Genomic DNA, 25,927 nt, shown 5'->3' on the forward strand with positions numbered 1-25,927 from the left:
AGCCTGCTCAAGGCCCTTCTGTACTGTCCTCCACTTTCAGGTATAACCTCCCCATCCTCACCCCAAGTTATAAGACCCAGGCATAGGATTCCTTCATATGTTGTGTTGTACAGATCAGAGCCAATATTGCACTGCCAGTGATAGAATTTATAAGCCATAGCACACAAGGTACTTTTAGATGATTCTACTATAAAAAAAAATTCCAATAACTTATCTGGTCATCTGATGTGACCAGACACAGTATGATCATGATGTACTTTATAATTGTGAGAGTACATTTAATTAAGCAAAATCCTCCTTGCAAGAGAGCACATCAATGTTTTTTTATCACAGTGTTGAAAGCATTTTATACTTTGGAGCTGACTCCCCCCACTACGCCTATTTCAAAAGAGGCTGTGAGAAGCTGAAAAGATAAGCAGCACTTTTGATAGCTCTGTGGAACTACAGGGCAAAGACTAGAGTCTAGGGCTCAACAAGAGGGGCCTAATAACCGCATCTACTTTGGGTTGAGACACCAAAGGGCTACACACTAGGTGTGAGGGTGAACTGGGGTACACTGAAACTCAGCTACAAATCATCTCAATTCTTAAAATTGTATTAAAGTGATCCAAGACTGCTAGTTCACCTAGCTAAGATAACATTTTCTTTTAAAGAACTAATTGGTTAAGTCTAACAACAGATTTGACTCAGCTGAAAAAAGAATAAATTGAAAGAGAATTGAGAAGAAAATATCCAAAATGAAGTGAGAGGCAAAAGAATGGAAAATAGAATAGAGGGCAAGAGAAAAGAGGGCACAGAAAGAAGGTCTAACATACATGGAATTGGAGTCTCTGAAGGAAGAGAATGGGTCAGAAGCAATATTTGGATATTTGCTGAAAATATTCCATAACAGATAAAAGAGATCAAAACACCATTAGTTCAAGGAGACCTAAAAATTCCAATTTGGATAAATGAAAAGAAATACCAAATTGTACACATCATAGTAAAACTGCTGAAAAGGAAAATACAAGAGCTATATGGAGATAAAACAGACTATCATCAAAGGAGCAACAATAGAATAATATATGATTTCTCAACAGAAATTATAGAAGTTGAAGACAATAGAATGAAATCCTCAAAGTGCTGAAAGAAAGCTACGCTGATCTAGAATTTCAATAACAACATACTTCAGAACTGAAGGTGCATGAAGCCATTGTCAGATGAACAAGAACTGAGAGAATTCATCATCAACAGATCCACCATTTAAGAAATCCTTTTGGCAAAAAGAAGGAAAGTGACCTCAGCTGGAATTTCAGAAACACAAGCCATAGGCAACAAAAAGGGCAACTGAATGGGTAAATGTAAATGAACATTAATGCCATAAAGCAGCAATCTCATGGGATATAAAAGATTTGTGTGTGTGTGTGTGTGTGTGTGTGTGTGTGTGTGTGTGTATACACATCAAAGACAGCATGCACCTTAGGAGAAATGGAATGGGGTTAAGAAATTCTAAGATTTCTGCATTGTCTGGCAGGAGTATAAAAGTACTGAGAAACAGAGGGGGGGGGGTGGAGCCAAGATGGCAGCATGAGTAGAGCAGTGGAAATCTCCTCCCAAAATCACATATATTTTTGAAAATACAACAAAGACAACTCTTCCTAAAAGAGAGTCAAGAAGACACAGGACAACATCCAGACCACATCCACACCTGCGAGAACCCAGCACCTCATGAAGGGGTAAGATACAATCCCCAGCCTGGCAGGACCTGAGTGCTCCTCACCCCAGCTCCAGATAGGAGGAGAAGAATTGGAGCGGGGAGGGAGAGGGAGCCCAGGACTGCTAAATAGCCAGCCCTAGCCATCCACACCAGAGTGCAGACACAGTGCATGCATGGGGTCCCAGATAATAGGGAAACAGGACAGTAAGACCTGTGAGCGGGTCCCTGCAGCTGGCACCCTGGGGACAAAGAAAAGCGAATGCTTTTTGGAAGTCTTAAAGGGAGAGGGACACCACGGCCGGAGGGAACGTCCTGGGACACTTAGTAAAGCTGCAGGGAATCTGGGGAACTCTGGGCACTCTAACCCACTGGGCAGCAGAGAGCACAGAGTCCCCTCACAAAGATAAATAGCCTCCCAGCTGTTCCCCCTCCAACGCAGCTACATCATATCAGAGCAGCAGCTGGAGGCAGGCCACGCTCACAGCTACAGTGGAGATAAACTCCATAGCGGCCGGGCAAGAATCAGAAGCCCCGTCTGTGCACAGCTACCCAGCACAAGCCACTAGAGGTCGCTGTTCTCCCAGGAGAGGAAGGCCACAAACTAACAAGAAGGGAAGTTCTTCCAGCCATCACTCGTGCCAGCTCTGCAAACTATCTCTATCACCATGAAAAGGCAAAATTTCAGGCAGAGCAATATAACAGAGACAACATCTGAGAAGGAGACAGACCTAACCAGTCTTCTTGAAAAAGAATTCAAAATAAAAATCATAAACATGCTGACGGAGATGCAGAGAAATATACAAGAGCTAAGGGATGAAGTCCGGAGGGAGATTACAGATGTCTGGAAGGAGATTACAGAAGTGAAACAAACTCTGGAAGGATTTATAAGCAGAATGGATAAGATGCAAGAGGCCATTGATGGAACAGAAACCAGAGAACAGGAACGCATAGAAGCTGACGCAGAGAGAGATAAAGGATCACCAGGAATGAAACAATATTAAGAGAACTGGGTGACCAATCCAAAAGGAACAATATCCATATTCTAGGGGTACCAGAAGAAGAAGAGAGAGAAAAAGGGACAGAAAATGTCTTTGAAGAAATAATTGCTGAAAACTTCCCCAAACTGGGGGAGGAAATAATTGAACAGACCACAGAAATACACAGAACTCCCAACAGAAAGGACCCAAGGAGGACAAAATGGCAAAGATCAAGTAAAAGGACAGAGTTTTAAAGGCAGCTAGAGAGAAAAAGGTCACTTATAAAGGAAAACCCATCAGGTTATGATCAGACTTCTCAACAGAAACCTTGCAGGCCAGAAGAGAATGGCATGATATATTTAATGCAATGAAACAGAAGGGCCTTGAACCAAGGATACTGTATCCAGCACGATTATCATTTAAATATGAAGGAGGGATTAAACAATTCCCAGACAAGCAAAAGCTGAGGGAATTTGCCTCCCACAAACCACTTCTACGGGGTATTCTAGAGGGACTGTTCTAGATGGTAGTACTCCTAAGACTAAACAGAAGTCACCAGAGAAAATAAAATCACAGCAAAGAAAGCAGACCAACCAAATACTAACTAAAGGCAAAAAGTAAAATCAGCTACCCACTAAAAGCAGTTGAAGGAAACATGAAAGAGCACAGAATAAAACAACCAACATATAAAGAATGGGGGAGGATGAATAAGAAGGGAGAGAAGAAAAGAATCTCCAGAATTACTCAATAAGTGAGCTAAGTTAGGCAGGAAGATACTAAAGAAGCTAACCTTGAACCTTTGATAACCACGAATCTAAAGCTTCAAATGACAATAAGTACATATCTCTCAATAGTCACCCTAAATGTAAATGGACTGAATGCACCAATCAAAAGACACAGAGTAATAGAATGGATACAAAAGCAAGACCCATCTATATGCTGCTTACAAGAAACTCACCTCAAACCCAAACACATGCACAGACTAAAAGTCAAGGGATGGAAAAACATATTTCAGGCAAACAACAGGGAGAAGAAAGCAGGTGTGGCAGTACTAGTATCAGACAAAATAGACTTCAAAACAAAGAAAGTAACAAGAGATAAAGAAGGATATTACATAATGATAAAGAGCTCAGTCCAACAAGAGGATATAACCATTCTAAATATATATACACCCAACACAGGAGCACCAGCATATGTGAAACAAGTACTAACAGAACTAAAGGGGGAAATAGACTGCAATGCATTCATTTGAGGAGACTTCAACACGCCACTCACCCCAAAGGATAGATCCACTGGGCAGAAAATAAGTAAGGACATGGAGGCATTGAACAACACACTAGAACGAATGGACCTAATAGACATCTATAGAACTCTACATCCAAAAGGAACAGGATATACATTCTTCTTGAGTGCACATGGAACATTCTCCAGAATAGACCACATACTAACCCAAAAAAGAGCCTCAGTAAATTCCAAAAGATTGAAATTCTACCAACCAACTTTTCAGACCACAAAGGTATAAAACTAGAAATAAATTCTATAAAGAAAACAAAAAGGCTCACAAACACATGGAGGCTTAACAACATGCTCCTAAATAATCAATGGATCAATGAACAAATTAAAATAGAGATCAAAGAATATATGGAAACAAATGACAACAACAACACAAAGCCCCAATTTCTGTGGGACGCAGCGAAAGCAGTCTTAAGAGGGAAGTATATAGCAATCCAGGCACACTTAAAGAAGGAAAAGCAATCCCAAATGAGTAACATCACGATTATTGAAACCAGAAAAAAAAAGAACAAATGAGGCCTAAAGTCAGCAGAAGGAAGGACATAATAAAGATCAGAGAAGAAATAAACAAAACTGAGAGGAATAAAAAAATAGCAAAAATCAATGAAACCAAGAGCTGGTTCTTTGAGAAAATAAACAAAATAGATAAGCCTCTAGCCAAACTTATTAAGAGAAAAAGAGAATCAACAGACATCAACAGAATCAGAAATGAGAATGGAAAAATCACGACAGACTCCAGAGAAATACAAAGAATTATTAAAGACTACTATGAAAACCTATATGCCAACAAGCTGGAAAACCTAGAAGAAATGGACAACTTCCTAGAAAAATACAACCTTCCAAGACTGACCAAGGAAGGAACACAAAAGTTAATCAAACCAATTATGAGCAAATAAATTGAAGCAGTAACCAAAAAACGACCTAAGAGCAAAACCCCCGGGCCAGACGGATTTACCTCGGAATTTTATCAGACACACAGAGAAGACATAATACCCATTCTCCTTAAAGTATTCCAAAAAATAGAAGAGGAGGGAATACTCCCAAACTCATTCTATGAAGCCAACATCACCCTAATACCAAAACCAGGCAAAGACCCTACCAAAAAAGAAAATTACAAGCCAATATCCCTGATGAAGGGATAGTAGATGCAAAAATACTCAATAAAATATTAGCAAACTGAATTCAAAAATATATAAACAGGATCATACACCATGACCATGTGGGATTCATCCCAGGGATGCAAGGATGGTACAACATTTGAAAAATCCATCAACATCATACACCACATCAACAAAAAGAAGGACAAAAACTGCATGATCATCTCCATAGATGCTGAAAAAGCATTCAACAAAATTCAACATCCATTCATGATAAAAACTCTCAACAAAATGGGTATAGAGGGAAGGTACCTCAACATAATAAAGGCCATCTATGATAAACCCACAACCAACATCATACTGAACAGCGAGAACTTGAAAGCTTTTCCTCTGAGATCGGGAACCACACAGGGATGCCCACTCTCCCCACTGTTATTTAACATAGTACTGGAGGTCCTAGCCATGGCAATTAGACAAAACAAAGAAATACAAGGAATCCAGATTGGTAAAGAAGAAGTTAAACTGTCACTATTTGCAGATGACATGATATTGTACATAAAAAACCATAAAGACTCCACTCCAAAACTACTAGAACTGATATCGGAATACAGCAAAGTTGCAGGATACAAAATTAACATACAGAAATCTGTGGCTTTCCTATACACTGACAATGAACTAATAGAAAGAGAAATCAGGAAAACAACTCCATTCACAATTGCATCAAAAAGAATAAAATACCTAGGAATAAACCTAACCAAAGAAGTGAAAACCTATACCCTGAAAACTACAAGACACTCTTAAGAGAAATTAAAGGGGACACTAACAAATGGAAACTTATCCCATGCTCTTGGCTAGGAAGAATTGATATAGTCAAAATGGCCATCCTGCCCAAAGCAATATACAGATTTGATGCAATCCCTATCAAATTACCAGCAACATTCTTCAACAAACTGGAACAAATAGTTCAAAAATTCATATGGAAACAGCAAAGACCCCGAGTAGCCAAAGCAATCCTGAGAAAGAAGAATAAAGTTGGGGTGATCTCACTCCCCAACTTCAAGCTCTACTACAAAGCCATAGTAATCAAGACAATTTGGTACTGGCACAAGAACAGAGCCACAGACCAGTGGAACAGATTAGAGACTCCAGACATTAACCCAAACATATATGGTCAATTAATATTTGATAAAGGAGCCATGGACATACAATGGGGAAATGACAGTCTCTTCAACAGATGGTGCTGGCAAAACTGGACAGCTACATGTAAGAGAATGAAACTGAACCATTTTCTAACCTCATACACAAAAGTACATTAGAAATGTATCAAAGACCTGAATGTAAGTCATGAAACCATAAAACTCTTAGAAAAAAACATAGGCAAAAATCTCTTGGACATAAACATTAGTGACTTCTTCATGAACATATCTCCCCAGGCAAGGAAAACAAAAGTGAAAATGAACAAGTGGGAGTATATTCAGCTGAAAAGCTTCTGTACAGCAAAAGACACCATCAATAGAACAAAAAAGTACCCCACAGTATGGGAGAATATATTTGTAAATGACAGATCTGATAAAGGCTTGACATCCAAAATATATAAAGAGCTCATGCACATCAACAAACAAAAAGCAAATAATCCAATTAAAAAATTGGTAGAGGAGCTGAACAGACAGTTCTCCAAAGAAGAAATTCAGATGGCCAACAGACACATGAAAAGATGCTCCACATCGCTAGTCATCAGAGAAATGCAAATTTAAACCACAATGAGATATCACCTCACACCAGTAAGGATCGCCACTATCCAAAAGGGAAACAACAAGTGTTGGTGAGTTTGTGGAGAAAGGGGAACCCTCCTACACTGCTGGTGGAAAGCAGTATGGAGGTTCCTCAAAATGCTCAAAATAGACTTATTATTTGACCCAGGAATTCTACTCCTAGGAATTTACCCTAAGAATGCAGCACTCCAGTTTGAAAAAGACAGATGCAACCCTATGTTTATCGCAGCACTATTTACAATAGCCAGGAATTGGAAGCAACATAAGTGTCCATCAGTAGATGAATGGATAAAGAAGATGTGGTACATATACACAATGGAATATTATTCAGCCATAAGAAGAAAACAAATCCTACCATTTGCAACAACATGGATGGAGCTAGAGGGTATTATATTTAGAGAAACAAGCCAAGTGGGGAAAGAGAAATACCAAATGATTTCACTCATCTGTGGAGTATAAGAACAAAGGAAAAACTGAAGGAACAAAAGAGCAGCAGAATCATAGAACCCAAGAATGGACTAACAGTTACCAAAGGGAAAGGGGCTGGGGAGGATGGGTGGGTAGTGAGGGATAAGGGGGGGAAGAAGAGAGGGGGTATTATGATTAGCATGCATAATGTGGGGGTAGGAGAAAGGGGAGGGCTGTGCAACACAGAGAAGACAAGTAGTGATTCTATAACATTTTGCTATGCTGGTGGACAGTGACTGTAATGGGGTTTGTGGGGGGGATTTGGTATAGGGGAGAGCCTAGTGAATATAATATTCTTCATGTAATTGTAGATTAATGATAACAAAAAAAAGAGAAAGAAAAGGGGGATTACTCCCTGATAGGATAAAACTAACTGCAAATCAACGATTAATGCATGCTTTACATATCCTTAATTTTGATCTTTTAAAGGGTGTCAGATGATCAGCTATGGAAGTACATTTATCTGATAATATTCCTTTATCTTAAAAAAAAAGCACTTCCCTTGTGGTGATCTCCAATAGGTTCTTCACAATGGTATAAAGGTCATATCAAAGTGTGGGAAAAGGGTTTGTTTTTGTTTATACAGAGGATCTAAGCCTAATTTGGCTACCCAGAAAATGAATTAAGATATGATATGAAGAAGAACTTCTAACATCAACATCCTCTGGAAGAGTCATTCCAGAAGATGATCATCAAAAAACATCAACAAAGATCCTTGCACTGTTGCAGTTGTAGCTGCATTCATCCTACCGGTTCCTGGATTTGCCATTGGAATGAAGAAGGAGATATCTAAGCTGGCCTGTGCATACAGTAAAACAACAAATTTGACTGGATCTATACTGTCGGAACTCAACCAAGAATTAGGAGAAGTGCAAGTTGCAGTGCTCCAAAATCATGTGACTATAGACTATCTACTGTTAAAAGAACATATGGGATGTGAACAGTTCCCAGGAATGTGTTGTTTTAATTTTTCTGATTTTTCTCAAACTATTCAAATTCAGTTAGACAATATCCATCATATCATTGATAAGTTTTCACAAATGCCTAGGGTACCTAACTGCTTTTCTTGGTTTCACTGGGTATGGGTGGTAATTGTAGGTCTGCTTTTGTCATGCAGCTATATTCCAATTATGTTAATGTGTGTATGCAATTTAATTTGTAGTTTAAAACCTATACATGCTTATGTTACTCTACAAGAAGATATGTCAAAGAAATAATCAATCTTTCCATGTTTTCTTCTGTCTGCTACTTCTATAGCTTTTCTTCTTCCTTCCTAATTACACCCCTTTAGTAGAATTTGTGCCTCATATAGAAAATTACCGAGTATCATAATTTTTCCAAGTGGTAAAGATACCTCAAGACAAATGCTGGGCATAGAAGTCACAGGGCATAAATCTGCAAAGAAGTAAAAAGCTAACCTTTTCAAACAATATTGCTTCTCTCTCACTTACCAACTTTACATTTCCCTGTATGGCCCCGGAAGATGACTGGTTAGCCAGAGACGGGTAAGATTCCTCAAGGGAGGAACATCCTAAGACAGGTACAGTCGCAGGGGTTTATCAGGTGAGAAATTGGGGATCAACAGAGGTGAGGCTTAGAACCTCACCACCCCTGTTTTGAGAGAAATCTTCTGCATCCGTGGATGTTTTGTTGCCCTTGTCTAGCTTGGATTAATACTTAGTCTATAGGCACAGATCTGATCATCTGCATTTGCCCTCTTACAGCACCAAAGTATGTTTTCTACGTTTATCTTGCATCTACCTACCACTTCAGCATTTTATTTAAAATAATAATTATAAGAATAATAATAAGGGAGAAATGTGGGATTCACATATAAATCAAGTATAAAAATCAAATGAATAATCATATCTAACTTGATTGTTTATAGTTCATGATGCGTGATCAAAACCGAAAGTTTCTGTGATATGACTGCCCTTGTACTGTTCACCATGTAAGAACTTATTCACTATGTAAGAACTTGTTCACCATGTAAGAACTTGTTCATTATGCTTCAGAAGTTTGGAGACTGTTGAGAATTAGGCTTTGGGTTGATTAATGATTGTGCATTGAGTCCCCTATACAGAATTTTATTGTTGTTAACAACCATTTGATCAATAAATATGAGAGATGCCCTCTCAAAAAAAAAAAAGTACTGAGAAACATTAGACTTTGATAAGTCAAGGATGCATGCTGTAATTTTTGAGTAATTGCTAAAAAACAGTATGAGAGTATAACTTCTAGGTAATAGAGGGGATAAAAACAGTGTAAAAAAATCTGAAAGAAGGCAAAGGAACATAGAACAGTAGATATAAATAGAAAGCATAGAGTAAAAGGGTAAATCTAATCCCAAATAAATCAGTAATTACATTAAATAAGCTAAATGCTCCAATTAAAAAAAGGTTATGACTTGATTTAAAAAATAACCATCTTTGCTGTTTATAAGAGATATATCTGAATGATAAAAAAGTAAAAGTTTGGAATTAAGAGCCTAGAAGAAGATAATGTTAACTTTGCTAGATAATAAACTGCTTCTCAAAGTGATTGTATAAATTTTACTTCTTTGTATGGGAGTTTTCGTTACTCCACTTCCTGTCCAACACTTGTACTGTCAGATTTTAAAAAAATTATCCAATCTAATAAATGTATATTAATACCTTATTGTGGCTTAAATTTGCATTTCTTAGATTACTAATGCAGTTGAACACAAACTCTTATGCTTTTTTAGCATTTCCTCTATATCTGTTTAGGCCTTCTGCCATTTGAATTGGTTTTTTTATTAATAATATAAATGAGTTTGTTCAACATTCTGGATACTAGTCTTCTGTAACTTCATGGTTTGTATTTACATGTTTGAAGTGTGTTTTTCACCAAGTCTTCTTTTTCTTGCCTCACACCACACTGGCTAGGATGTCCTATGCAGTGCTGAGAAGAGTATTTTTTTATATCAAACTTTTAAAAAAATTGAAATATATTTGGCACACTACAGTGTATATGTTTAAGGTGTACATGTTGATCTGATACATTTATGCATTGTAATATGATTGCCCTCACAGCATTTAGCACCTCTGTCATGTCACATAATTATCATTTCTTTTTTTGTGGGGGGAATAATTAAGATTTGTTCTCTTAGCAGGTTTAATGATTAAATACAATATTGTTGTCTATGTTCACTATGCTGTGCATTAGATTTCCAGGACTTGTTTATTTGTTAGTAAAAGCAAACTTTCAACATTCACTATTAAGTATGATGCTTGTTAAAGGTTTTATGGATTCACCTTTTAAGAAGTTTCTTTCTGTTCTTAGTTTGCTCAACTTTTCTTTGTCACAAAAAGATGTTGCATCTTACCAAATACTTTTTCTGTACATACTGAGATGTTCACATGATAATCTCTCTCTAATGCATTCATGTAATGGGTAACTGGGTGGGTTATCCCTTCTGTGTGTTGCTAATTTTGGCTTAGCAATATGATCATTGCTAATGTGAGTTTGCTAATATTTCTAAAGGATTCTTACATCCAGATGCTTGGGTGAAATCAGGTTGTATTTTTCCATTTTGTACCATCAGATTTGGGTATTAAGGTAAAATGAGTAAATTAGTTGGGAAATATTCCTTACTATTTTCTTCCCCGGAAAAGAATGTTAAGGGTTGACTTTTTTTCTTCCTTAAATATTTTGGTGGAACCAGCTCAACTTGTCGTTCTCTTTGCAGAAAGGGTATTCAAGTGTATAAATCGTTCATTGCTTTTCATTAATGGTTATATGATTTTCAGATTTAAAAAAATTTTCTTCTTGAGTCAGCTTTAGTAAGTTATATTTTTCTAGGGTATGTCCATTTTCCCTAACCTCCAAAAACATTGGCATAAAGCTGTTAATATGCTCTTACCATTTCTTTAACGCTGAGGCATCTGCAGTGATTCTCCCTTTTTATTCCTGATACTGGATATTTGTACCTTTCTTTCTCCATTAATTTTGTCAGAGGTTTCCTCAGTTTTATTAGTCTTTTCAAAAACCCGACTTTGTGTTTTTGTTATTGTTGTTGATCCACTCTATTTAGTGCTTGCTTTGTATTTCCTGAGTTCTGCTCTGCTTTATCATTTCCTTCCTTCTATTTTGGTTGAGTATATTTGCTGAGTTTTTTCTAACCTCTTGAGCTGGGTTCTTAGTGCATATATTTGTGGCTTAATTTTCTGTTTGGGTAATACAAGGACCTTAGAACATTTTTACCCTATATACTTAAGACTACCTGTATCTGTTTAAGTACTACTCATCCTATAAATTTTTATTTATCATTCAGCTAGAGTATATTCAGATTTCACTGTAATTTCTTTGATCCATGAGTTAGTGTCCCACTATGATTGTTGAGATGTCTGTTTCTGTTAATAATTCTGTTCATCTCTGCTAATACTATATTATTAGATGCCTAGAAATTTTAGAATTGTGTCTTCCTGATAGATTGAACCTTTTGCTGATTAACATCTCTATTTCTAGTAATACTGTTTACCTTAAAGTCATATTACATTATATTAGGAGTAACCACAACAGATTTCTTTTGGTTAGTATGTGCATAATATACCTTTTTCTCTTACTTTAAACATTCTGTATCCTATATTTTAGATGTCTTTTATTAACAGCATATAGTTGGACTTTTAAAATCCAGTCTGTTGTCTTCATGGAAACATTTATTCTGTTTACTAAATTACATTTAATTATTGATATATTTATATTTAAACCTGATACCTTGTTTCGTGCTTAAAAATTCCTTCTCTTAAACTTTTGCTCACCCCTCCTCCTCCCCTGTCCTCCCCCATCCCACTTTTTTAATGAGAGGAGATGTCTGAGTATTTTTTGAATAATTACCCTTTTTCTAAGAGTTTATAAGTTATACACTCTAACTCTATATTCTTTTGCTGCCTATCCTAGAAATTGAAACACATATGATTAACTTATCAAAGTCTTAAGTTAACAAAAAAGCTTTACCTTCAATTTGGAAAATACAAGGACCTTTGAATATTTCAACTTTATTTACTCTGTCTTTATGTGCTGTTATTATTATCTAGTGTTTATGTCTTATTTTTTTTAGCCCTAGTACAATTATCATTTATGTTCTGTAAAGGTAAACTTCATTTATATTTGTCCAAATATTAACCATTTTCTTTCTCTTCCATCTCTTCTTGCAATCTGTGACCTTCCATTTGTGATTCTTCTCCTTCTGGATCATGCATTCCTTTGGCATCTTTTCAGTCTGGGTCTGTTAGTACTAAGCCTGCTTAGGTTCTGTTTTTAAATGTCTTCATCCTACCCTCATTATTGAATGATACCTTTGCAGTGTATAATATTTTATGGTACCATTTAACTTTCTTTCATTAAATGAGAACACCATTCCATTGTTTCTGACTTCTAGTGGTACTGATGAGAAATCACCTGTAAACCTAACTGGCATTTTTTTAAAGGTACTCTGTCTGTTTACTCTGGTTGCTTTTAAGATTTTCTTTTTCTTCTGCTTTCTTTAAATTCACAATGATGTCTCTGTTGTGGATTTCCTGTTATTTATCATGCTTGTGATTCACTAGACCTTTGAATCTGTGTGTTAGTGTTTTCATCAGTTTTGGAAAATTTTCAACTGTCCTGTGTCTCTGCATGTTCTCATTATGCTTTCCTTATGGGTCTTAGGTCAAATGTATGGTAGACCATTTCCTCCTTATCTCTTAACTTATTTACTGTATTTTTGGTATTTTCTCTCAGTGATGTATTATTAATAAGTTCTTCTGACTGGTCAGTCCACTATTTTCCCTTCCGTAATGACCAATTTGCTGCCAAAGATATTCACTGCAATTTTTACCACAATTATTGTGTTTCTCATCACTAAAATTAGTATGACTTTTTCAAATGTGTCACTTTTTATAATTCCTTTTTCTCTGTATTTTAAAAAGGCCTACCATTTATTTATTTATTAGTGAACTTAATGCTTGAAGATACATCTATAGGGCAGAGGTGGATTCAAGGAGGCAGCATAGAAAGAGCCCGAACACACCTCCTCCCATGTACCCACTGAATCAACACCTACACAGAGAACAATTCCTCCTGAGGAAGAACTGAAGCCTGAGTGAATACCTTTTGCACAATGAGGGATAAAATGATCACATAACAAACTACAGAAGAGATGGAGACAGTAATGAAGGGGACCCCACACCCAGCATAGCCCTGCAGTTGGGAGAGACATCACTGAGGCACCTGCGCACAAATTAGCCTGCCCCGGGGCACAGAAAAAAAGCTGCAGCTTAAAAGGCAACCACACTGTAAGTGAAGGAAACCAAGTTTTAAAACGAAAACACTTGCCAAACAGCAGTGAAGCTGCTAGAACTCTCTGGTACCAGAGGTACTGGTGAGTAACATTGTTCACATTCCCCCTACATGTTGATAGTGTGTACCAGAGCAGAGTGAGGGTGCACACACCAGCTCTACACATAACTGAGGTGGCCTCGCAGCTCCCACCTCCACACAAACATGCCCACAAGAGATCCAGCAGACCCACCAAGGTGGCACTAGTATGGTGCTTGCATGGGTTCAGTCTTCCCACACCCCTTCCATTCACAGCCACCTCATTAGCACAGCCCTGATGGGCACCATTCTGAGAGACCTCTGGACCATGCCCCTCTGACACCGGCCACCCCGTCAGTGTGCCCAGCTGGTGCCCACCCAGGAGACCTTCAGACCATCCCCCACTGCCCACAGCAATCCTGCCACTGTGGCTCATCCAGCAGCCACATGCAAGACCCTCAGACCATGCCCTGGGAGCCCCAACACTGCGACACACAGACTCTTACCCACCTAGCTACAAAACCACCAAGCACACACAGTCTACCCAGGGGACATTCCTATACAAGGCTATGGCTTCAAGACTGAGAGAGGTAGCCATTGCACTGAACCCATAGAAACAAAGTCAGAAAGTCAAACAAAATAAAGAGACAGAAAAATATGTTTGAAACAAAAGAACAAGACAAAATTTCTGAAAAAGAACTAAATGAAACAGAGTTAAACAGTTCTGACAAAGAGTTCAAAGTAATGGTTATAAAGATGCTCAATGGACTTGAGAGAAGAATGGATGAACTCAGGGAGGACATCAACAAAGAGACAGGAAATATAAAAAAGACCCAAACAGGGATGAAGAATATAATAAATGAAATGAAAAATACACAAGAGGGGATCAATAGCAGATGAGAGGATGCAGCAGAATGGATCAGTGATCTGGAAGACAGAGCAATGGACAGTACTCAAGCTGAAAGCAGAAAGAAAAAAGAATGAAAAGAAATGAGGAAGAGTTACTAGGACAACATCAAACATCCTAACATTCACATTATAGGAGTCCCAGAAGGAGGAGACTTAATATCTGAAGACTTCCTTAACCTGGGGAAGGAAACAGATGTCCAGTCAAGAAATTGGAGAAGCTAGAATAAATGGATAAATTCCTAGAAACATACAATCTTCCAAGACTGACCCAGGAAGAAACAGAAAATCTGAATAGACAAATTACAATTAACAAAATGGAGTCAGTAAAAAAAAAATCTCCCAATAAATAAAATTCCAGTACCAGATGGTTTCCCAGGAAAATTCTACCATATATTCAAAGAAGAGTTAACACCTGTATTTCTCAAACTATTCAAAAAATTGAAGAGGAAGGAAGGCTTTCAAATTCTTTCTACAAGGCAGCATCACACTGATACCAAGCCAAAGACACCACAAAAAAAGAAAATTATGGACCAATATCCTGATGAACACAGAAGCAAAAATCCTCAACAAAATATTAGTAAACCAAATTCAGAAATACATTAAAAGGATTATTCACCAGACCAAGTGAGTTTCCAGGGATGCAAAGTGATTCACTGTTTGCAAATCAATCAATATAATACAGCACATTAACAAAAGGAAGGATAAAAAAACCATATGATCATCTTGACAGAGGTAGAAAAAGCATTTGACAAAGCCCAACATCCATTCATGATAAAAAAAATCTCAAAAAAGTGGGTATAGAGAATATACCTCAACATAAAAAGACCATATATGACAAACCCACAGCTAACATCATACTCAATGGTGAAAAGATGATAGCTTTTCCTTTAAGACGATGAAAAATATTGACACTACAAATAAATGGAAATCTATCCCGTGTTCATGGATAGAAAGAATTAATTTGTTAAAATGGCTGTCCTGCCCAAAGCAGTCTACAGATTCAATGCAATCCCTATCAAAATACCAATGACAATTTTCACAGAACTAAAAAAAATAATCTTAAAATTTGCATGGAACCATAAAAAAACTCCAAGTAGCTAAAATATCCTTGAGAAAGGAAGATAAAGCTGGGGGTACCATGCTCCCTGATTTCAAACTATACTGCAAAGCTACCATAATCAAAATAGTATGATACTGGCACAAAATTAGAGACATAGCTCAATGGAACTGAACAAAGAGTCCAGAAAGATAAGAAAAATCCTGGATGTTGGATTTTAATTGATTGTTTCAGTGTGAACTCATGATTTTAGAAAGACTTACAGAGCTATAACACACTAGTATCAATAAGCAAACAGAATGCCTGGATCAGGGTTTCTAAATACCATTCCTTACTATGAGCAACCAGGCTCCTTGGAGAACAGCAAGTCCCAGGTCTAGTGTGGGAAAGTATAAGCTGAACCTACGACTTCTTGCTGTGGCTCTATGTAAAAAAAGGCTTTCAAAATGATAGCAACACATAAGACATAGGATCCAAGTTGAAGATCACAATAGCCAAAGCTGATACAACTTCAGCATCAAAATGAATACAGACTACAGCATATTTGAATTTAAAAAGGAAGAAGGTGGCTTGCGCTAGATATTTGAGAAAGAATAGGAGTTAGACAGATGGAGAACGAAGGAAGTGTAGTCCGTACAAATAACACAAGGACCTGATAAAGAAGACGTGTGATTCAGGAGATGGGAATCGTTGGGGGTAAGGGAAGGGGGTGGGGGCTGGTCCAGCTAGAGTGGCAGGTTCCTGCAGGATTAATAAATGTAAGACTCAGTAGTATGAGACCATGAAAGCCAACGTGAAGACTGAACTTTGAGTCTACTGGCATTGAGGAGCCACTGTGAGCTTCTGAGCAGAGAAGTTACAGGACAAAATGATGAAATAGATATTTTGGGGAGATGACTTGGGCAGCCATGATGGAGGACAGGGAAGGGAGGGATAGCATGAGAGGAACTCAATAAAGAGGTCTTGCATGGCTGAGGAAGAGGTCCTGCAAAAAGCTTGGAAACAGATAATGAAAAAAGTGGCTGAAATTTTAAAAAGCACCTCAGAGGATGAAAGACAGGACTCCCTTCTTTGATGAAGGAGAAGGGAGGGCCAGTGACTGCGTTTCTGTGAAAGGTGAAAGGCTGATGGTGCTGAGCTGACTCTGAAGGTCAGAACTGGCTTTTTATGTTTTGATTTGGTTTTGGTTTTGTTCACTGTGAGCCAATAGCATTTAGATGCTTCTAAACCTCAGAAAGGTGGAGGGGGTGACCCAGTTTGGGGGTGTGTTGCTGGTCCTTCTCAATCAGTTTGATTTCTTACAGACCTCAGGCAAAAGGAGGGTTCCAGCATTTTCCTGAAGCTTCTGCCAGTGACTGTGTGTCATAGAATTTTATGATGCTCCGTAGACAATGCGCAGCAATTCCCTCCCTGCGGAGTCCCAGTGGGCCTCTCTGAGTGTGTAACATCACTTCCTCATTGGGCCAGAGAGGAATTTTCAAGACATAACTCAGGGGCGGGCTCCCACGTATGAATTTCTCTTCCATCCCTGCAGTGAGGCTGGACTGGGGGCCTCTGTGGTTTGTGGCCGTCCTCTGCCCGCCGGCCTTCTTGCCTGGCTGGAGGAAGCCTGCCCCGAGCCCCCGTACAGTGCAGCCTTCCTCCCCCCACACTCCGGGCATTCATGTGGCATGGCTATAAATTATGCCCAGCGTGTTCATTTTCAGTTTAAATGTGTTCTCATCCCAGAGGAGCAACTAATGGCGTCAAGTTACTGATGTGAACGAGCCTGCCACCAGAAGACTAAGGATTAATGAGACAGCGGTCATAGAGGCCTGGGCTGCAATGACTCATCAGCCACCAGCGACACGGATTTCAGATTATGTTCCCCAGCCCCAGCCCCAGCCCCCTTCTCCAAAATTATTTTGTTGTACAATTTAAATGTCAACCATGGCTTCAGTGTTTGCTTTCTATTAAAACCTGATGAAAGCAGGGCCCTTCCTCTTATGGACCCTCTTCTCATAAAACAGGGATTTAAAAGCCTACCATGTTCTCTCTAGGAGGCATGAAGACAGATCTCTTAATCCAGGATCATCACTGATAAATTTCATCCAGAAAACTGACAAACACAGGGTTCTATCATGAACTCTGCTCATTTGGTGTGTAAGTTACGACCCCCACCTTCTGTTATGGCTTTTTTTCCCCCCCTGATAAATTAAAAATGAGGAATTAAAAATACAATTCCCACCAGGGTTTTTGAAAGGTAGCAAGTCTGTTGTTCATTAGATGAAGGACCCCAGGGAGGCCACTAATAGGCTATCAGGAGTTCACCAAGAATCCCTGATCCTAAAAGCAGATTGTTCCTGTGTGATGTTCTAGCAAGGTCTGTGGATTTCATCAAAGTCACTAAATGTTCCATAACAATGAAACAGCCCGAGGACTGCTATGGTGGATGCATAGATGACCACAGTATATTCCTCTCCACATACCCATGCCCTTGCAATGGGCTCCATAGCTCCTCTGATTGACAGGCTCCTGTGCTGGCCTTGTAATTGGCTTTGGCCCATGGGATGTTGAGAAATGGGACACAAGCAGGTTTGGAAAGTGCTTTCACATCAGGCCTCCTGCATACTGTTTGTAGAGACCTGCTGTCATGTGAATAAAGGCTGGACTAACCCAGTGAGCTACATGGCCCAGATAAGCCAGGCCTGGGCCAGACCAGCCCAGATTGCTGATGTACAAATTCATGAAAGAAAGAAGTGTTATTCTGAGCCACTCAGTTTTGGTAATTTTATACAGGAAAAGCTAATTAATACAAATATCATACCAAACTGTGTGCACACTGAGGTCAAGGGGCACAACTTATACAGTCTTTGAATTGCTTTTTCCTAAATGTATCTTTGTTGAATTGGGTAGAATTAGTCTCTTAGACTGGAATTAAACCACATTCTCAAGGATAGTAATCAGGAAGGATTTCAGAGCACCTGACTCCAGGCCTCAGTTTCTTACTTATAAAACGGACTTCAAAACACCCAGCTCGTTGTATTACTGTGGTTATTAGAGATCCATGTGCTTGGGAGACATGCTTGATACTCACTCGATAGATGGCATCTCAAGCCGCCGCGCACAGGGAGAAGGCCGCAGAACTCGTCAGCATGCAGGATGCCCTCCACGTTACAGGATCAACATGATCACCAGCTGTTCAGCGGGCAGCCCCGTTTCCGGGGATAAGCTCTCTCTGCTGCAAAATGAGGTTGGTTCCTTCTGGCTCATCAGCTGTCTGTGTGTCACTCTGACAGTGCCCGCTGCCGCTGTGTGGCCATGTGGCCGGAGGACTTACCACTCCCTCGTGAGGGATCCTGGATCCTGGATCCTGCCATCACTCTCTGTATCTCATTTCCTTGCTTGTACTATACGGTGTGGATGGTGGGAGGCCCTCTAAGAAGCCTGTCCACTGCAGGAATCTGAGGCTTCCGTTACTGCTAGTGCTTCATCTAAGCGTGAGGGACTAAATTGCTCACAAGATCACTGAGCCATAGAAGAATTTACCTTTTTTTTTTTTTTGGCAGAGGAAAAAGAAAGGTTTTCTGTATTTGTCTAACACAGAAAGGTGGAAAAGCAGGCCACAGAATTGGGAAATAATAGGAAAAAGAAAAGCCAGCCAGCCTGATTTGAGCTGGGATAGCAGAACCCTGCCTCCTGTAGGATAACGGAGCTCATAGCACATGGTCGGACCACAGCCGTATATATAAAATGCTGAGAATGAGAGAGTTCCACAAAGAGCTGGGAGATATTTGAAAAAACATGTTTTTCTTTTCCATTAAGACTTCCAATCCTTTTCTAATAATACCTAACATGATTTCTAGGATTTAGCATAAAACTTGTGTTGGAGATTATTTGGAAGTAAATAATGTATATGCATATCATTTGCCACAAATAGTAAAGACAACATCTGAAAATGCTGTTTCTTGCTAAAATGGACATTAAGTTTTTGCTTGGAAGCAAATGTGAAAGCTTTGATTTTTACCCAAGTATCCCTACATATATCCAAGGAGAAAGTTACAACTTTTCTGTCATGTTTTTAATAGGATCTTTGCTCTTCCATGTTGAGATCTTAAACACTGAAATTACCAATAAGTAAGCAAAGAAAACAATGACCAGAAGGCATTTTCAATGAAATTTTTTATATTTATTATAATCGTGTTTTGCTACAGCTAATGATACTTGCAGACTGAAAACCACATATCTGTCTGTATTTCCCTATGTAAACACATAATAGCATCTCCAGCAGAGGAGGTTCACACAGCAAAGTACACAGTGTTTGACCTCAGTAAGGCAGCCGGCACAGGTGTAGGCCATCTCTCCCCCTGACTGGGCTCCTTTAGGATGCTCTTATGTTCGCGTCACATTCCTCTAGGAGAAGAATCAAATCTTCAGTCAGGCTGTGCTCTCTGCCATGTGTCACTCTCATGATATCAAAAGCCTAAAGGGAAAAGCAAGGAGACAGATTAGATCCCAAAGGAGGTGGGTCCTTGTCCACTCCCTGTTTTTTTCCCTGGAATGCTAGGGGCCTGAGAAGCCCTACAGTCTAAGGTGTGAGCAGCACCATGGTTCTCTGAGCCAGACCATGGAGCGACGGGGATTTTTTAATGTGGCATTCCAAAGGCAGACTCAGCACCAGAGCCGTGCGGGGCCTGGAATGCAGTGATTTTCAGGGACTGTCAGTGTGTAGTCTTGCTAGATTGTTTACAGATGTTTAAGAAGAACTAAAACGGTTAAGTGATTTGGAAGATGGAGCACCATGCTACCACCACCTTAAATAGAAACTCCCAGCAAGGTGGGTGCAGAGGGCATGCGTCTCAACATGATATGGCCCCATAGGACAAACCCACAGCTAACATACTCAGTGGCAAAAAGCCGAAAGCTTGAGAGCTGGGAAATGCCTTGTTGGTACTTAAAACATCCTCGTGCTATAGCATGAAAGGTGGGCCCAGGGTCAGCACCCAGCCCTCAGGACACAACCCAGTGTTCACTCTTTGACTGCTCTGTGCTGCTTCCACGGCAGATAGTCTGCAGTGGCCCAGGGGAGGGCCCAGGGCATCTCTGAGACCCAGATGTGTCTCTGAGACCCCCTGAGGGTCTCAGATGCTGCCAGTGGTGATACCTGGGCATCTGTGTGTAAGATCTGAGATGCTGGATTAGAGGGCCCAGCCACAGGGGTGGCTGGAAGCAGAGAGGAGGCGGTACAGCTGGGGACAGAGGACCAATTTGGAGATACTAAAACAAATCTACATCATTTCTCTGCAAGGTAAAACTAAATATAGGTATGATTAACAGGCAGACGTCCTTTTCTCTGAGTGATGGGCTGGGTAGAAGGGAACAGGCAGGAAGAAGAGAGAGCAGCAGGATGCAGAAGTAGCCAGACATGCCAGGCACTGTCCTCTGTGCATGTGTGTGTCTCACCGGGTGGACAGGAAGTCGTAACTCAGAGTCAGTGACAGAGGACATCTGTTCCCTGTCCTGGAAATCACCTGAGCCTACAGTGTGTGGGGCAGCAGCTCTCAGTGATGTAAGGGGAGAGCCCTTTGGGGCTGTAGGCACAGGCTGGCTCTCCACAGCGGCCACAGCCCTGCAGCCCCGCAGGAAGATGAGGACTTCTTCCCCCCAAGTAAAGCTACACTGAATCTCTCACAAACCAGGGCAGTTGGTTCCTGCAGCTCTGCGTCTCCCTTCTCTCAGCCCCTCCCCTGCCACACATGCACATGTCAGAGAGGACAATTTTGGTTTAATTTCCTGCAGCAGTATATAAAACTGATTAAGGAAATATAAAATCAGAGCCGGCTTGTGCTGGGAAAAGCTTATCTCTTCCCATTAAATTTTATTTTTTTAATGGTAGCATTTAAAAAGAGCCTGCACATAATCTTTCACAGAGGACTCATTTGAAGCCTCCGAGGAGGCTGCGGCTCCCGTGTGCTGACTCTAAATGTCACACGAGAAATGGCAGCACAGATTGTCTGCCCCATGACAGGTGTGGTTCAGTCAGGAATAAAGACAGGGTCCCCAGGACTGATTTCAATCTCATCACATCTTTTTTTTTAAAGTAATTTAGAATTGTGATCATATTTTAAATAAAATGAACTAAATCAAATTATGATTTAAGGCTGCAAACAATATAACTTTCTTATTAATTTTTAATACAAATATATTAAGCTTATTAAGGATCTCATATACTCTCTACCATGACGAGCCTGAGGGAATCCAATAAATGACTTCCCAAGCATGATTTAAATATGGATATAAAATCAGAGGGAAAAAAATGTACAGATGATAAGAACCTCTGGAACCAGACCACAAGAGGGAAAAATGCATGCAAGTTTCCTTCGTCTGCCCACCTTAGGATGAAAGTAGAGTTGAGAAGTGAGGGCAGGGGACATGTGGGCTGGGCATCCAAAGTTGGAAATGGAGGAAGCCTGACCCACAACACAGTGAACGCCAAGCCTTGAATGACCAGCCTGAGCACAGCAGCGCCCCTGTGGGCTCCAGGCTGCCCTACACCTGGAATAACTCCCACGGCCGGATGGGCTGGAAGGAGCTACCTGTGATGCAAAATTCCCTTAAAGTAAACAACTATCCACTCAATCACTGAACATTGTCTAAAGCAGCTCTAATGAGACAAGCTTCGCCCTCCCCTGGAGGAGGCTCTGGCACAGTTACAAGACAGAATGATTCCAGGAATTGCACATAAAGATGTAAAGTGCTGGGGAGTCCGGAGGAGGGCCCAGCGCGGCCCAGGGGGACATTGGGATGGGGTGCAGGTGTGGTGAGCTCGGGTGTGTGCCCTCCAGTGCTAGCAGCTATTCCAGGGAAGAGTTGCTGCTGTGCTGCCATGTTTAATCAGCCAATCCAGCCAGCACTGACTGAGCACCTGAGACCCGGAAGAAGCAGTCCTGTCTCCTCCCTGAGCTGCAGTTTCCTCAGCTGAATAATGAGGAGTTTGGACGAGATAAATTCTAGGGGCAAACCAAGTCCCAGAGCCAGAGCCTGAATGTATGGATTTGGTTTTGTTTCCAAATATCATGTTATTGATATTTCTAATTAATCCCACTTTGGTAGAGAATTAACTTTGTATGCCTTAAATCCTTTTACATTTTTGGGATTTGTTTTTATGGCCCAGAATATGGTCCCTCTTGGTATATGCTCTGTGGGTACTTAAAAATAGCATATTCTCCTCTTTTGGATGCAGCGTTTATGCAGCAATCCCGCCTTGTCCATGGTTTTGCTTTCCACAGTTTCTGGAAGCACGTGATCCTCCTCCTGATGTATCCTCAGAAGCTCAGCAGAAGCCTAACGCTACGTCACGATGCCTACGTCAGTCACCTCACTTCATCTCAGCACACATCATCCACCAAAAGGGTGAATGTGGTTCAATTAGGTATTCTGAGAGAGACCACTATTTACATAACTGTATTACAGTCTATTGGTATAATTTTTTTTTATTATTAGGGCTGCTTTAGACAATGTTCAGTATTTTATTACAAAACGTAATCTGTTTTATTTTATTACTAGTTATTGTTGTTTATCTCTTACTGTGCCTGATCAATGAAACTTTATCATAGGTGTGTATGTACAGGAAAATACAGGCATGTACAGGGTTCAGTACTATCCCTGGTTTCCTCTTGAACATATCCCAGTAGATAAGGGGCACTCCTGTAAATGTCACTTAGATCCTGTAGGTAGCTGGTGTTAAATTCTTCTCTATCCTTGCTGATTTTCTGTCTAGCTTTGTCACCTGTTGACTGTACAGATGCCCCAGCTACACTGGTATCCACATATCTTCAGTTCTATCAGTTTTTGTTTCCCACATCTTGCAACTGGGTTGTCTGGTGCAAACATATTTAGAATTGCTATGCTTTCTTTGTAAGCTGTCCTTTTTTCATTATATAATGTCCCTCTCTGTCATTAGGGCTTCCTTTTGATTAATAACATTTTCATGATATATTAGTCCATTCTTTTACTTTCAACTTGCCAATACCATTGTATTTAAAGTGACTTTCTTATAGATAGCATATAGTTAGGTGATTAAAAAATCCATTCTGTTATTTAACTGGTGTATTTAGATAATTTACCTTTTTTACATAGACCGCTTATTAATATATTAGGTTTAAGTTTGCCATTTTATTTTTTGTTTTCTACTTATCCTAGGGTTTTTTGTTCCTATTTTCTTTTTCTAGTATTTCCCTTGGGCTACTTAGACTCTTTTTGTTTTTGGAATTCCATTCCATGTGTTTTTGAGTGCACCCCTTTTAGGGACTGCTCTGGGTCTCACATGATGTACACATTATTTACCACACCCTACTGATGTCCTTCTTTTATCAGTTCAAGTGAAGTTAGAAACCTTGCCCCTCTTTATGTCTTTTATTCTCCCCTATTTGAAATATAAATGTCCTAAGTATTTCCACTACATACATTTAGAACCACATATGCCAGCGTTACAGTGTTTGCTTCAACTGTCAAACATGATCTAGAAAACTCAAGAGGAGAAGGACGGCTTATTTTACTTACTCATATTTTTGTTTACCATGCCCTTTCTTCCTTCCTGAAGTTCCAAGACTCCTTCTTTTATCCTGTCCTTTCTGTTCACAGAACTCCTTCAGCCATCCTTTTAGAATAGTTGTGCTGGTGACAAATTCTCTTCATTTTCCTGCATCTGAGAATGTCTTGATTTTCCCTTCATTTCTGAAGGATATTTTGAATATAGATTTTTGAGTTAACAGTTCTTTGCTTTCAATCCTTGAAAAATGTGACACTCTAATCTGGCCTCCATGGTTTCTGATGAGAAAACCACTATAATTCTTATTGTTTTCTGTCTTTAGGCAAGGTGTCATTTTTCTCTTATTGCTTTTAAGGTACTTTCTTTGCCTTTAATTTTCAGAAGTTTGACTATGAATTTCAGTGTGTATTTTTCTGGATTCTTCCTGTTTGGGATGAATTTAGCTTCTTGAATCTGAAGTTTATGTCTTTTGTCCAATTTCAGGAATCTTCTATCATTATTTCTTTTTCTAAAAGGCCTTATTAAGGTAAAATATACATAACATCAAAAAGCTACCATTTTAACCATTTTTAAGTGTACAGTACAGTGACATTAAGTGCATTCGTATTGTTGTACAACCATCACTACCACTCTCTGGAGCCAGAACTTCTACATCATCCCAAACTGAAACTGTGTACCCACTAGACAATAACTCCCCTCTCCCTTTTCCCTCCAGCCTTTGGTAACAACTACTCTAGTTTCTGTCTCTGTTTTTGACTACTCTAGGGACCTCATGTAAGTGGGATCATACAACATTTGTTCCTTTGCTTCTGACTTATTTCACTCAGCACAATATTCACCCATGTTGTGGCAGCCATTGGAATTTTTCCTGTTTTATGGTTGAATAATATTTCATCGTATATATATATCCCACATTTTGTTTATCCTTTCATTCATCTATGGGCATTTGAGCTGTTTCTACCTTTTGGCTACTGTGAATAATGCTGCTATGAAGAACATTAGTGTACAACTATCTGTTCAAGTCCTTATTTTCAATTCTTTTTATGTATATACCCAGAAGAAGTGGAACTACTGGATCAAATGGTCAGTCTATGTTTTATTTTTTTGAGGACCCATCATACTGTTTTCCACAACAGCTACACAATTTTGCATTCCTTCCAGTAATGTGGAATGTTTCCAATTTCTCCACATCCACACTAATGCTTGTTGTTTTCTGTTTGTTTTTAATAGTCATCCTAATGGGTAAAAAGTAGTATCTCTTTGTGGTTTTGATTTCATTTACCTAATGATTAGTGATATTGGGCATCTTTTCATATGCTTTTTGGCCATTTGTATATCTTCTTTGGAGAAATGTCTATTCAAGTGCTTCCCCTGCTTTTGAAATGATTTGCATTTTTGTTATTGAGTATTTAGAGTTCTATATATGTTCTGGATATTAATCCCTTTTCTGATATGTGATTTGTAAATATTTTCTCCCATCCTTTGGGTTGCCTTGTTATTGTTACCTGTGCCTTCTGATATACAAAAGTGTTTAATTTTGATGGAGTTCAATTTGTCTTTTTTCTGTTGTTGCCTGTTCCTTTGGTGTCATATCTATGAAACTGCCAAATCATGAAGCTTCTCCTCTGTTTTCTTCTAAGAGTTTTATAGTTTTAGCTCTTATATTTAGGTCTTTGATCCATTCTGAGTTGCTTTTTAAAATAGCTTTAGGTGAGGGTCCAACTTCATTCTTTTGCATGTGGATATCCAGTTTTCCCAGCACCATTTGTTGAAGAGACTGTCTTTTTCCCACTAAGTGGACTTGGCACCC

General features: G+C 39.4%; 1 protein-coding gene across 5 annotated transcripts in view; it reads right to left on the reverse strand.

The window, feature by feature from the left end:
- Positions 1-19,733: 19,733 nt before the first annotated feature.
- Positions 19,734-25,927, reverse strand: part of SMYD3 (SET and MYND domain containing 3) — a 780,323-nt gene continuing 774,129 nt past the window's right edge. For all 5 annotated transcript variants that reach the window (XM_037013702.2, XM_073216722.1, XM_073216721.1 and 2 more), the window contains one exon: positions 19,734-20,049. In XM_037013702.2, the coding sequence (XP_036869597.1) occupies positions 19,948-20,049 (102 nt within the window). In that variant the 3' untranslated portion in view covers positions 19,734-19,947. The remainder of the gene's footprint in view (positions 20,050-25,927) is intronic.

The sequence above is a fragment of the Manis javanica genome, chromosome 11 (assembly GCF_040802235.1).
Source record: "Manis javanica isolate MJ-LG chromosome 11, MJ_LKY, whole genome shotgun sequence".
In the NCBI taxonomy this organism is placed as follows: Eukaryota; Metazoa; Chordata; class Mammalia; order Pholidota; family Manidae; genus Manis; species Manis javanica.